The sequence below is a fragment of the Oncorhynchus kisutch genome, unplaced genomic scaffold (genome assembly GCF_002021735.2).
Source record: "Oncorhynchus kisutch isolate 150728-3 unplaced genomic scaffold, Okis_V2 scaffold1829, whole genome shotgun sequence".
Classification (NCBI taxonomy): domain Eukaryota; kingdom Metazoa; phylum Chordata; class Actinopteri; order Salmoniformes; family Salmonidae; genus Oncorhynchus; species Oncorhynchus kisutch.
In genome coordinates, this window is record NW_022263774.1 from 1 (window position 1) to 12,815 (window position 12,815).

Consider the following 12,815-nt stretch of genomic DNA (forward strand, 5'->3'; position numbering starts at 1 on the left):
CTGCGCATGCTCTAAGGACGCGGCTGGGATGCGTCTCGGGCCTGAGCCCTTGCGAGGTTAACACGTTTAAATGTTTTACTCACGTCGGCTGCAGTGAAGGAGAGTCCGCAGGTTTTGGTAGCGGGCCGTGTCAGTGGCACTGTATTTTCCTCAAAGCGAGCAAAGAAGTTGTTTAGTCTGTCTGGGAGCAAGACATCCTGGTCCGCGACGGGGCTGGTGGTTTCTTTTTGTAATCCGTGATTGACTGTAGACCTGCCACATACCTCTTGTGTCTGAGCCGTTGAATTGTGACTACTTTGTCTCTATACTGTCGCTTAGCTTGTTTGATTGCCTTGCGGAGAGAATAGCAACACTGTTTGTATTCGGTCATGTTTCCGGTCACCTTGCCCTGGTTAAAAGCAGTGGTTCGCGCTTTCAGTTTCGTGTGAATGCTGCCATCAATCCACGTTTTCTGGTTGGGAGTGTTTTAATAGTTGCTGTGGGTACGACATCGCCAATGCACTTTCTAATAAACTCACTCACCGACTCAGCGTATTTGTCAATGTTGTTGTTTGACGCAATGCGGAACATATCCCAATCCACGTGATCGAAGCAATCCGGAAGCGTGGAATCAGATTGGTCGGACCAGCGTTGAACAGACCTGAGTGCGGGAGCTTCTTGTTTTAGTCTCTGTCTGTAGGCAGGGAGCAACAAAATGGAATCGTGGTCAGCTTTCCGAAAGGGCGGGGGAGGGCCGTGTATGCGTTGCTGAAGTTAGAATAACAATGATCCAGGGTTTTACAGCCCTGGTAGCACAATCGATATGCTGATAGAATTAAGGAGTCTTGTTTTCAGATTAGCCTTGTTAAAATACCCAGCTACAATGAATGCAGCCTCAGGATATGTGGTTTACATAGTCAAATAAGTTAGTTCATGGCCATCGATGTGTCTGCTTGGGGGGAATATATGAATCTGTGATTATAATCGACGAGAATTCTCTTGATAGAGAATGCGGTCAACATTTGATAGTGAGGAATTCTAAGGTTAGATGAAGAGAAGGACTTGAGTTCCTGTATGTTGTTATGATCACACCACGTCTCGTTAATCATAAGGCATACCCCCGCCCCTATTCTTACCAGAAAGATGCTGGTTTCTGTCGGCGAGATGCGTGAAGAAACCAGGCTGGCTGTACCGACTCCGATAGCGTGTCTCGAGTGAGCCATGTTTCCATGAAGCAAAGAACGTTACAGTCTCTGATGTCTCTCTGGAATGCTACCCTTGCTCGGATTTTATAACCTTGTTGTCAAGAGACTGGACCTTGGCGAGTAGTATGGTAGGGAGCGGTGCACGATGTGCTCGTCTCTGGAGCCTGACCAGAGACCGCTTCGTCTGCCCCTTTACGGTGTCGTTGTTTTGGTTCGCCGGCTGGGATCCGATCCATTGTCCTGGGTGGTGGGCAAAACAGAGGATCCGCTTCGGGAAAGTCGTAGTTCCTGGTCGTAATGATGGTGAGTTGACGTTGCTCTTGTATCCAGTAGTTCCTCCCGACTGTATGTAATAAAACCTAAGATTCCCTGGGGTACCAATGTAAGAAATAACACATAAAAAATTAAATACTGCATAGTTTCCTAGGAACGCGAAGCGGCCATCTCCGTCGGCGCCGGATGTTTCCAGGAACCAGCAGTAAGGTTTCTGATATCTTCTGGTTTATGTTCATGATTTCTTAGTATTGACCCAACTTCATGAATAATCCATGTTTCTTGTTGGCTACAACATGGTTCTTCCCAGGCTAAGGGTGGTGTCTGGTTGGAGTCTTCCCAGGCTAAGGGTGGTGTCTGGTTGGAGTCTTCCCAGGGTTGTTATTTGTCTGGGTAACACCAGTATGGCTACTAGGTAAGGTTGTTACATCTTTCTGATGTTGCAGATTTAACACTTTTCTATTCCTGGCTCGGCAAGCTCTGTATTAACCTGGATCCTGATATCATTAGGCTATGATGCTCTACAACTTGAATAAATTACTTTAAAATGTTTGTCTGGCTTTCTTTGTCCATTTAAATGGTACATTTGACTTAAGTATGGTTTATGCTACCTGTAGCCAATCAGGAAAAGGTCTGAAACTGTACTCTACCTCCATTGGACAAACAGAGGCTGTTGATGGTCAAGTGTCCAGTCCTGTTGTGGTCACTCCTGTGAGATACAAAGATGGGGAAGGGGTCAGTCAGGAGAAGCTCTACAGCCTCCATCATATTTCACCTTTCCTGTGTTGTGGGTAATGGAAGGGAAAACACGACTATTGAGACGCAGCCCTATGATGTCAGAGTGCTTTCAGTGATGATGGTTCCTCCAGGGTTGGCTTCCAAGCCCAACGTTGACCATTAGTGGGGGAAATGCAAAACTGACACAGGCTCAATGTTTAGGGGCAACTTCATTGTACTTGGTGCGGCAGTGCAGAGCTCACCTGTAGAGCAGTTCCAGGGCCACAGTGTCTCCATAGTCATGGGAGAGCAGGTTGACCCCTCTGCTCTGTCAGACCCAGGTGGGACACCAACGCCTCCACAACACTGGCCTGCTCAAAGATGGAGTAGCGGTGGGGCCTCTGTCAGGGAGAAAGGTCAGTCTAGGTGAGCACCTTAGCTAGAACAAAATGTGCTTATTTGGATTTTTTTTTTAAAGATTGTTAATGCAATTTTCCTACTGGTCTACTTTCCTGTAGTGTATAGGTTAGCATAACTTGCCTTTCCTCAGTTATTGGCAATTGTTTGCTTGCTTTGTCATTACAGTTGTACACAATAACCCACAAACAGTGTCGTCTCTCTCCCTGGTAGATTCCCTGGCATTCTAACCGATGCCTCAGACCGTTTCACCCCGAACTAGCCCACAATTAAACTCTGCCATAGCCTGCGACTCACAGGTTTGTCACTGAAGCCAAAACCAAGAAGTCCAGAGCAATGACACGGTTAAAGCGCCGATTCAGGGGCTCCCATATCTGTAAGACAGAAACAGAGCTGGCATTCAGACACCTGTCCAGATACCTGGGTCATGTTCATAAGGCATACAAAAATACATGAATCCAAAAAGGGATGCTTGTTTTCATGTCCGGTTGCAAAACCATTTGCTACGGTGTGCCCTATTGAACATGGCTCTGTTCACAATATACCATCTGAGAGAATGTGGAATAAGAATTATCCCAGCCAAACCAATTGATCTGTGCATAACATTTTATAGATAAGCCCCTTTCTCTCATCTCCTTACCTTGTACCAGTCCAGGCTGGAGGTAGGGAAGCCATGGAGGAGAATGACCACATCAGAGCTGCCTACAGCACCATAGGTCTCTGGTAGAGGAAAAAGTCAAGCATACACATTGTTCCTCACATACCATGACCTGCTACACGCACCACAAATAGTCAAAGTAATGGGCTTCTAAAACTGCTGCTTGGAACATGGGCTCCAACTTCTAGCAGTCCAGACTGTTCACTGTACTGATGAAGGAGCCACTAGATGGCTACAGTAGTCTGTACTGATGAAGGAGCCACTAGATGGTTACAGTAGTCTGTACTGATGAAGGAGCCACTAGATGGTTACAGTCGTCTGTACTGATTGAAGGAGCCACTAGATGGTTACAGTAGTCTGTACTGATGAAGGAGCCACTAGATGGTTACAGTAGTCTGTACTGATGAAGGAGCCACTAGATGGTTACAGTAGTCTGTACTGATGAAGGAGCCACTAGATGGTTACAGTAGTCTGTACTGATGAAGGAGCCACTAGATGGTCACAGTAGTCTGTACTGATGAAGGAGCCACTAGATGGTCACAGTAGTCTGTACTGATGAAGGAGCCACTAGATGGCTACAGTAGTCTGTACTGATGAAGGAGCCACTAGATGGCTACAGTAGTCTGTACTGATGAAGGAGCCACTAGATGGCTACAGTAGTCTGTACTGATGAAGGAGCCACTAGATGGTTACAGTAGTCTGTACTGATGAAGAGCCACTAGATGGTTACAGTAGTCTGTACTGATGAAGGAGCCACTAGATGGTCACAGTAGTCTGTACTGATGAAGGAGCCACTAGATGGTTACAGTAGTCTGTACTGATGAAGGAGCCACTAGATGGTCACAGTAGTCTGTACTGATGAAGGAGCCACTAGATGGCTACAGTAGTCTGTACTGATGAAGGAGCCACTAGATGGTCACAGTAGTCTGTACTGATGAAGGAGCCACTAGATGGTCACAGTAGTCTGTACTGATGAAGGAGCCACTAGATGGTTACAGTAGTCTGTACTGATGAAGGAGCCACTAGATGGTCACAGTAGTCTGTACTGATGAAGGAGCCACTAGATGGCTACAGTAGTCTGTACTGATGAAGGAGCCAGATGGCTACAGTAGTCTGTACTGATGAAGGAGCCACTAGATGGTCACAGTAGTCTGTACTGATGAAGGAGCCACTAGATGGCTACAGTAGTCTGTACTGATGAAGGAGCCACTAGATGGCTACAGTAGTCTGTACTGATGAAGGAGCCAGATGGCTACAGTACAGTCTGCACCACTGCATGCATCTCAATAATGTAATGAGACGCTAATTAAAGCTTGGTTTCTTTATTTCGCCCACATTCATGTGTGACAACTGGACAGGTGAAATAAATGCCTACCCCGCTCCTGTCAATTAAATTGAATTAAATGTGCTTTATTGGCATGACTTAAGAGTACATATTGCCAAAGCTTACTTTGGAGATTTACAATATTAACATAATTAAAATAATATTGTCACCATGACAACAGTAAAAACAACAATCAAGTGTCAAAATAACCAGACATTGAACAATAACAACGGCATAGAGGACATGTGAAGGTTGGTTGGTCTATCAGACACTGTCCCTCATTTTATGTCAGGCAGCAATGTAGTGGGCTGCCAACCCACAGCTCTCAGCATCCTCCCCCAACAGGACGGGTAGCCTTTTCTCATCAGAGAGGTCTTTGAAACCTTGAATAAGGGTTTCAAATTTGGGGTAATTACACTCAAATTGTTATATATTTTTTACATTTTGTCAGGAAATGCAGCTCTGTCTCAGGTTCTGCTGTTGTGCAGTGGTTGCACAGCCTTTCCTCTACAGGGAGCCAGGTTCTGCTGTTGTGCAGTGGTTGCACAGCCTTTCCTCTACAGGGAGCCAGGTTTTCCTCTGTCTACCCTTCTCAATGGCAAGGCTGTGCTCACTGAGCCTGTACTTTGTCAAGGTTTTGATCAGAAACCATGCTTAAATAGTTTGCCGTGGTGTACTGTCAATTTAGGGCCAGATAGCACTGCATTTGTTTTGTGCTTTGTGTTTCCCAATAAGTAATGTCGTTTTGACTGTTGTAATTTGGTTTATTCTGATTGGATGTTCTGGTCCTGAGGCTTCAGTGTGTTTGTAGAACAGGTTTGTGACCTCAGCCCCAGGAACAGCTGGATGAGGGGACTCTTGGCATTGCAGGGCTTGGTAATAATATGAGAGGGGGTCGCTGTATTTTAGATGTTAACAAAACTTAATTGCTCATGTTTTTAGTTTGTATTATTAGTGGATATTGGTCTAATTCTGCCCTGCGTGCATTGTTTGTAGTTTTCCTCTGGACATGTAGGTGAATCTTACAGAACTCTGCATTCAGGTTTCAATGGGGTGTTTGTCCCATTGGGGGAAATCTTGTTTTGCAAGTGGACTCCACACTCGCTGCCATAAAGTGCAATTGGTTCAATGACACATTCAATTAGTCTTTAAAAATCAGTACAGTGCACTACTATCAGGTATGTGCAGGGGATAGAGAGATGGATTCATAAGCAAGTTCAATTTCAAATGTATGATGTTTGGAGTATATAATCTGAATCAAATGAGAATACACCCGATCCTTCTATTCTACTCTTACTGATGCCAAATCTTACCCCTGTAGAATATATTGTTGCTCCTGAAAGTGAAGAATGCTCCAGCAGAGCGCCAGGTCAGGAGGGCTGGAGACAGTTGGGGAGGAGGGATGTGCAGGTAGACTGCCAGCAGAGGAATGCACAGCAAGCCCACAAGAAGCCACCATTCCCTCATCTTTCCGTTGGTAGGAGGGCCGGTCTCGCATTCCGCAACCTGGAAGACAACACTGGGGTCACGGCACGACATTTAATTTAGGCTACTATCAACCTTTAACATGAATGGTCTATAAGTGCCAGACCTATTGTGTGATAATGTCATGCGACACCCCGCTACTTACTGTCTATTATTAAATTCTAGAAGCAACATATTCGGCAAAACTAGACTTTGGAATACCGTCAAAATAGTGGGCTACATGTAAACGTCACGGTCTCCTTGCAACAATAGGCTATACTATCATTGTTTAAAAAAATAAAGCATTAGCCTACCTCTTGGAAATGTGTCAATTCTTAACACTAAAATAACACTTCCGCCCGGGGCACTGTCAGTGCTGTACCTACCTACAGCCGAGTCGCGGTTCTGTCATTCCTATGCGCTCAGTGCGTCCGGGTCACTTGGGTAGGTTTCGAACCTTGGCCCAGTGCACTGCATTAATGCAGGGTCGGGGAATTGTATTATTTTGTGGTGTCGCATGGAGAATTGCCAGGGTGCTGAGCGCTAAATCTTCAGGAGCCATCTGTCGGTGTGGATGTCCAATAAGCATGCCAATGATACATGTCACTTGTGTTGGAGGTTTTGTATTCGTGCGCCCCGTTCCAAATGTCCACTTTCGTGTAACAAACCATATACTGATTTGAATATGACTATTACAATCAAAATTACACTAGGGAAGGCTACTCATTGCATGAATCAATGGAACAGCAGTCCAGAAGGAACGTAAGTTACCCTACTGATTATCAGTGCCATAATCAATATCACTGACTGATTATTAAAATGAGACAAGGCGAATGTGGTATATATGATGATTAAATAATCCTATATTTTTCTTGTCCATGCATGAGGAAATAACCTTGCTGCAGCCATCCAGAGGACGAACTGTTAGTGTCGGGTTACCCGTTTCCGCGTATCTTTCAAACCCCACCCAGACTCGCCACTAGATGGCAGCGTAGCAACTAAAGCACTAAGCAGACATCTGACAGAATGGGTGTTTCACTTTAAGCAGAATCATACGATTATTAAAAGGACAAGTATATTTAAATGTATTTTTTTTTAATACCAAATCTGCATTTTAGATGTAAACATGTTATAGGTCAACAATTATTTTTTTTTTTGCAATTTCACTTCAATTTGAGAAACATATCTCACCAGAGATAAACCTCATTCAGATGCAGGCGCACAGATAAAACATGAAGGATCCGAAACGGCAAAGCTCTGTGATCCACGTCTTACACATCACACATGAAAGTGTGTCATTTCAAACTTCATCAGCAACCTTCTATTCCAGTTTGTTGGATTTGAGCAATACTTTTCCATGTGCGCGTGCACAGGCTATTTATGAGCCATTTTCAGCCAAAATACAGGATTAGGATTTTTTTATTTTTTATTCTTTAAAGTGGCCTTTTACTCATGATAAATGAAAAACATGGCTCTATTTAGGCTAAATATCAATTTTTTATTTTTAAAAACCATACACATTACTCAAGTTTCAAATGTAAATCCAATCACGATAATCATTTAAATTACTCAAGAAAAACAGACATGAAGTAGTTTTTATTTCCAAATGTTAAGATAAAAAAATGATAATCCATAAAACAGATGGATAAACATTCATTCCCGTTAGAGGAAGAATCTACAGAACAAAAACCTATGGATTCTTTTTTATTCCCATTTTACATTTTTGCAATTTCAAGCTGCTTTTTTGTTGTTGTAAAAACAAGAAAAACGTCTTCCCAATATATAATTGTCATTGAGCAACTACTCAACATACACCCCCCCCACCCTCTCTCTTGGCCCCCTACACCCAGCTAAGGTGAGAGGTCTAAACAGGTGAGGGATTTAACAGTCAGAATCTGCACCCTGCTGCCGAAACAAAAACAACCCAACATGGCTGATAAGCTACTTCACAACATAAAAAAATGTGTTAGTATTTTGACCACAGGCCTATATAAAAGCCTAGTAATCTTATTTCATACCATTTACCACCCTGAGAAAAATATTCCTATCAGAACCAATCACAACCCTTTTTAGTGAGTGCCCCACCCCACCCCAAATGTTCCAATGTGTAATTTGTGTCAAACCCCAAAACTCTGGTTCAGTAGGTTGAAAGTTATCGTCTGCGTTTCCATAAAAATACAAAGGTACAATTTGTATGGTTGTCTGTATAAAAATGTTCCCAAGGGAGGTGTTCTGAAACAAAGTACCCCTGTGCAGTTACCAGTGTATGTATGCCTAGACTTTTTATTCTTAAAAAATGTGTCAATTTACTTTTTCCAGTATATCAGGTGTCAAAAATATTCTACAAACAAGTCAAATGCAGCAACATTTATGACTGTAAAAGGAGTCTTATTGGGGGGGGGGGGGGGGGGGGTTTAAAAATGTGAACAAACCATACATTGGGTGAAATTTAAGTTTTCATAAAAATAAATGAAAATAATTGAATGAAATATGAAAATAATCCACTTGCTTTTATTTTTACCAATACAACATTTTACTACCTAAAGACCAAAAATGTGAAGTTAAAATGTTTTCTTAATTTATAGAATCCGTTTTCAATTCAACCCTTTTCTATGCCTGAGTAAACAAATTTCAATATTGTACATTGGCAGGGACTGAAGTTTCGCTGAGTGAAAAAAAGACAAGAAAAAACAGAACTGATTCTCAATGTGATGACCAACTGCCAAACTCCCTTTATGAACTCTTAAACGTGAAAAAAAATATATACTAGGATTTTAATACCCCTCCCCTTAACCCACAATTAAATGAGAAACAGGACTTTTGAGCTTCCCTGTGAACGAGAAAAACGGAACATTGAAACTGCTAAAGCAATGAACGTAGTAAATATTTATAGAAATGTGAATGGATAGTCCCTGGGGGTTCTTACTCCTTCCTTCTCCTGTTGAAACTCTCCACCCCCCAATGGACCTCTTCGCTATACAAGCCTTAGTGTTTATCTGTTTGGCTAGAAGGTTTCTATTTATCTACAAATATATAACAAATAAAAATTGCAGGCAAAAATAGTTCAGTTTCAATAGAAACACCCTTTTTTTCCTGAAAATACAGCAGTATCTGAAATAGTCCTCTTATTCAATGTTTTACTCTGGCCCTCGTTTTTCTGCATCGTACGTCAGGAAGCTCTTTCGTCTACAAACAGAAAAAAAGTATCTACAAACTTTGTAAACAGACCTGCTTTTTCCAAAAACATAAATAATTAAAAATATTAACAGCCAATGGAGCAGAAAAAAACGTTTCTGAATGAGCAAGGGCCAAAGACATAAATATACACCATTCAGATAAAGAGAAGCTAAATGTCATCTTTCATTTCTTCCAGCTGATCTTCAAGCCAGGAGGAGGACCCCTCCCCCTCTCATTAAAATAATATGAATAAAAAAAACAGGTCACTTTCAATCTGAGTCTATATCCACCCCTCTTGCACCGAGAACAACCTAAAAGTTATCAATGAGGGAGGGGTAGAGACAAAAGAAGCCCTCGCGTTGCCCGAGGGTTATTTTTAAGAACAAAAATAAATTCTAATTAAATAAAAACCAAACACTACATTCGAGAATGTTTGCTCATTTCAGTCCAGCACAAGCTTGAAGCTTACAGAAGACTATCCGCTCTCCCTTCTACCCCTTCTTTCCTCTGCCGTCGCTCCTCGTCGTGGCTGTGGTGGTAGTAGTAGTGGCTGAGGGTTGGCTCAGAATCAGAGGGAGGTCTCCAGGCTGTGTAAGGGGCTCCCTGGGGCCGAGGGGGTCCCTGCTGCCTTGTTGCCCTCCACGTAGAGGTGGTTGTTGCCGCTCTCCACTGCATTATTGTTCTGGTTGGGCGAGGGCGTCGGCGAGAGTGACGGGGAAGGAGGGGTAGGCGTGACGTTGCGGGGGGAGGCGGAGTTGCGCTTGGTGGGGGCATCGTCCTCGGCGTCGGTGTCGTCAATGAGGGGGATGGAGGGCTCCGAGTCCTCTATCCTGAACTCTGGGTGGGTCATGAAGTTGTGGATGGAGCTGCGTGACTCTGGCTTCTCCAGCCCCTCATAGGGGGACAGGGAGCTGCGGAATGCATTCACCACCCGAATCTGTTGGGTGAGGGAGGGTAAGGGGGACACAGTCAGTCTCAACATAGAATCATGCACACATATACATTTTGCATTTTCAGTTGCAGTTCAAACCATGGACACACAAAAAAATGGGTAAATTGCGGTGAGTTTGGGAAGGGGTACATGAAAAAACACCATTGATTTTGTTGTGAAATTCTCAAGACGTGCAAGTATGCAGTGAGGACTAGTCCCGGAGGCTACAGTCAAACTGTGTCGTCAAACCCTGATCTCTTTTGTTACCATCTTTCCTCGGACTGAGACTGAGCACTGAGTGGTGGAAGAAACCAGTCAAAAGTTAATGGGTCGTGGGACCATCTCTTACCATCGGCTTTCACACCTCAAGAAAACTCCTCTCGGTATTCAACAAACCATTGAGAGGAGGAGGGGTGGTGGTAGTAGGGAAAGTAGTAAAAAATATCACTAAAAAATCCAGCTCCAAAAATCCTAATGATTCAAAATGCAAGAAAAATGGAGACATGTTCTAGATGAGAACACATTCATAGAGGACAGAAGCTTGGACACAGATAGGTTAGTTATTTTGGTCATGCTCAGGGTGAGGAGGGTCAGTCACTGATTCTGTTGTGGAGAAAACAAAAACTGCAGCAGCCAAGCAGGTCTAAAGCTGATATATAGCTAGATACGCAACAGCACAAGAAACACTCAGACTATAGAGACAGAACCCATGCAGAGCGGTGCTACCTTGTGTTCAACAGTAGTAAACCTTTGAGTATAGCCCATGACACATTTCACAGAATCTAAGGAGGAATATGGTTGGAGTCAGTAAGATTCGGGTGCTTGTTGGCTTAATTTTTGAGGGGGGGGAAACAGTGGACAGTACACACACAAAAAGTACATCAAATGATATCAATCCTAAATATTAAGGGTTCTCTCATCAGCGAAGCACCTGGAAAGAGAGGGTTCATCATTTAGTAGGGAGATGTGGCTTATAACCAAAGAGAGAAATGGAAATGAAAACATGGTCAAAACACCCTAGTCTCAAAGCCTCTGAAGAAACATCACAGCAGTTATAATACAATCCATGTCTGCAACTGCAGGTCAGCCAGTCTGAAAGAGACCAGTTGAGGTCACACAGACACACTCCCTGGTAGAGAACAGTTAGTACACTCAGAACACATCAAAGCCCTGAGTCTGGGTCTAAGGAAAGAAGGTTCATTTGGGAAGGGACTTGGTTATTTGCGGGATGCCGAAATTCCATTCCGCAGAGGAGAGGACACAGACATTCCAGGAGCCTCCTGCACACAGTACAGCAGCCCCCGCAATGTTCCACTGATTGTCTATTAGTGGAGCGACAAGGTGGCTAGAATACCCAGACCGACTTAACACTCTGGACTGGACTTCACCCTGGAAAGACCCTGAGAAAGAACCAGTCCGGTCTAAAATGGGAAAGGTCATTCATTATTGGTTAGGCGGTGAACGTTGACCAACGTAACCAAAACATTGACAATATGTTTACATTTGGAGAGAGAAATAACTTGTTTATGCTCAGTCAGAGACAACCTCTGTTTTTAGGGGGGATTTTAAGCACTACCATCTACCGTGACCATGGGCTTATACTCAAAACATTTACATAGCTACTATAGAGGGGCCAGAGCTGCGACAACAAGGCCCACAAGAGCGCTAAGTAGCCAGGGGGGCCAGCCAGGGGGGAGGGGCACAGCAGCAGACGTGACCAGACAACAACGTCAATCCAATGTTCCTCTAGCTCCTCCCTCCCTCAACCTCTATCTTCAGAGAATGAAGCAGAAGCAGGAACAGAAAACAAGATGTGACACAGAAAAAGCCCTTAGAACTCGTGGTGACCTTGTGGGTGTTACAGTACATCCATATACAGCAGTTATGTTACCAAGCAACATGGAAGATATGGTTGTTTTTTGTATTTTTTTAAGAAAAGGGACAAGTAAGAGTGAATGAATTCAACGTTAGGCGAGAGAGTAGAAGAGGAAGATGTTAGATTTTCATGCACTAAGGAAACACACACTCACACCCCACAGTGGAAGAAGCGGTGTTGGCGTCAGTGGCAGTAGTAGAAAAGGCTACATGTGTAGGGCTAGAAACATTGGTTACATCGTGCTGTTGTTGGCTGGAGGTGGAGGGCTGCCGCCTTAGCTGGCGCTCCTGAAAGGAGCTTCCGCTCTGGAAGGCACTCACTACATCCATCTGCAAGGAATCAGAGAGGGTGACAGGAGAGGATAGAGCCCAGAAACCACAGCAAGAGGAGAAGCGAGAGAGAAAGGGCGAGGGAGAAAGGGCGAGAGAGACGAGCGAGAGAGACGAGAGAGAGAGGCAGAGCGAGAGAGGGGCGAGAGAACAAGAGGAGACCAAGAGTGAAAGAAACCAGAGAAAGGTGAGAGAAAAGGCACCAAAATATAATAGAAAGGTATATTTCCCCCCACTCAGAGAGATATAGCAGTAGAGAGAGAAAGGGGGTGAAAGGCACTGATCTGAAGGTTTCTCCCTGAGCCTGGTCTGAAGCTTTACATTTCCTCATAAAAAAAAATCCTCCCATATTCAAATACCTTTCACTCCTGGCCCTTTAAGATACCTGTACCTGCTCTGCATGTGGTCTTCTCAGTATCACATAAAAGGGGCTTCTCTTCATTGACCATCACATTATCATGTTCA

The 12,815-nt window shown here is 43.8% G+C and overlaps 2 protein-coding genes across 2 annotated transcripts in view; both read right to left on the reverse strand.

The window, feature by feature from the left end:
* Positions 1-2,063: 2,063 nt before the first annotated feature.
* On the reverse strand, positions 2,064-6,943 carry LOC109876615 (mesoderm-specific transcript homolog protein). The gene is given in 8 exon segments (XM_031819091.1): positions 2,064-2,166; positions 2,438-2,493; positions 2,495-2,575; positions 2,889-2,914; positions 2,917-2,965; positions 3,232-3,311; positions 5,887-6,079; positions 6,424-6,943. Coding segments are annotated over 7 exon segments (534 nt in total). The 5' UTR covers positions 6,041-6,079; positions 6,424-6,943; the 3' UTR covers positions 2,064-2,078.
* Positions 6,944-7,614: 671 nt separating this feature from the next.
* The window catches only part of LOC109876613 (plasma membrane calcium-transporting ATPase 1-like), a gene marked incomplete at its 5' end in the record, with an annotated part of 32,820 nt that continues 27,619 nt past the window's right edge, over positions 7,615-12,815 (reverse strand). Inside the window, 2 exons of the mRNA XM_031819090.1 lie at positions 7,615-10,151; positions 12,258-12,350. Of these exons, the coding sequence (XP_031674950.1) occupies positions 9,783-10,151; positions 12,258-12,350 (462 nt within the window). The remainder of the gene's footprint in view (positions 10,152-12,257; positions 12,351-12,815) is intronic.